This window comes from Drosophila willistoni, unplaced genomic scaffold (genome assembly GCF_018902025.1).
Source record: "Drosophila willistoni isolate 14030-0811.24 unplaced genomic scaffold, UCI_dwil_1.1 Seg348, whole genome shotgun sequence".
Classification (NCBI taxonomy): Eukaryota; Metazoa; Arthropoda; class Insecta; order Diptera; family Drosophilidae; genus Drosophila; species Drosophila willistoni.
In genome coordinates this window covers 51,505-53,187 of record NW_025814297.1, presented here as the reverse complement: position 1 = coordinate 53,187, position 1,683 = coordinate 51,505, and the positions used below count along the sequence as shown (strand labels likewise).

Genomic DNA, 1,683 nt, shown 5'->3' with positions numbered 1-1,683 from the left:
ATATCGAGGAAACATTAATTATATCTAATAAATAATAACCATAATAAATAATAATAAAAACAATTAAGAAATAAATAAACTATTATTAATCTAAAGAAACTAAAACCCGAATCTCCTAAATATTCTGGCATTGGTTAATTTATCTACCGCCCACAATATCAGAAGTGGTGAACTTTAACGCAATGGACATCAACATTGAGGCTCACAATTTGCCAACTTTAAAGAAGTGGTTGGAGCTATTGGACTTGCCTACAACAGGTCAAAGGCCGAGCTTGTGGCGCGCTTAAACGATGTTCCAGTGGATCGACGAGGAGCTTGTTCCATATCGATTGGAACTGAGACTGTCGAGGAAAGTACAGAAGACGAAAGTAACCGTCAACTGTCAGAGACCACAAATGAGAAAGAGGGAGACAACAACACTGATGTCTTGCTAAAAAAATTGTGCGATTTACTGCGTCCACAATTGTTCGACATAGTGGCGCCTCAACGCCAGACAGAAAACGAAACGCACGATTCAGTGCCGACGAGCAACGACAGCGGCAGCGAAAACGAGATGGCAGCAGAACCGATTGGCGCGCAAAACCAGCGTCATGAACCAGTGTTGGTAAATCAACGCTCGGAGGAGGTGTTGGAAAGCGGTTTTTCGTCGGCTGCAAAATTCCAATTAGCAAAAGAAGCGTTGTTGGAATTTAATGGGAACTCGTGTGGAAAGAAATGGGTCACGCAGCTGACAAACATAAGCGGTGTATATGGAATCAAAGGTGTACAAATGCACATGCTTCTAGTCTCCAAGCTTAAAGGACGGGCTCATGAGTGGTTACATGCCAATAGTACGCGCATTTTGGAACCCGTGGGCAACATCTGTGAGCAGCTCGTCGAGTCGTTCGGGAAAACTGTGTCTCAAGCAGATGCCAGGCGCTTATTCGAGTCTCGAATTTGGAGCGCCAATGAGAGTTTCGTCAGTTACATCGATGAGAAGGCCAGGCTGTCAGATGCTATCTGCATCAGCGAAGAGGAGCGAGTAGACAAAGCCATTGAAGAGAGTCCTGTGGAGGGACTCCGCATTCAAGCGCAGATTCAAGGATTCAAATGCATTGCAGAATTACGCCGTGCATTTTCAGGCATTCAGCTACCGGTACAGCGAGCAGCAAGAGAAACTACAAAGGTGGCCGCTACGGGCAGACGTTCCAAAGAAGGTTTCCGTTGCTACAACTGCAACTCGAAGGGCCACATGAGCAAGGACTGTAAGAAACCCGACAGAGTGCCAGGGTCCTGTTTCGGATGCGGTGCCTTGGATCATTGGGTGGCTAAGTGTCCACTTAATAAGGAGAAGCTGGCTAAAGGATGCGACGACGTAAGATTTGTTAAGATATATTTTAAAACACCAACTAATCCTTACTTGATTACAGCATGCTTCATAGACTCAGGCAGTGATGTTTCACTTATTAAAATCTCATGTTTACCAGAAAAGATACATTTAATTTCACTTAATCATAAATATTATGGATTAAATAAGAGTCCACTTTTGTCATATGGAAAAGTCAAATGTTTTGTTTTCAAAAATTCAATAAAAGTATTCTTTCATTTAATAGTAGTCGATAATGAGTCTATGAGCCATGAAGTAATTTTGGGAAGAGATTTTATGAAAGCTTGTAATATTAAGTTAGACTTAAATGCCTTGAA

The 1,683-nt window shown here is 42.2% G+C and overlaps 1 protein-coding gene across 1 annotated transcript; it reads left to right on the top strand.

The window, feature by feature from the left end:
• Positions 1-258: 258 nt before the first annotated feature.
• Positions 259-1,446, top strand: LOC124461332 (the record flags this gene model as incomplete). The annotated part of the gene is made up of 2 exons (XM_047012856.1): positions 259-1,354; positions 1,410-1,446. Coding segments are annotated over 2 exons (1,108 nt in total), but the record flags the coding sequence as incomplete, so codon positions are not given.
• Positions 1,447-1,683: the final 237 nt, after the last annotated feature.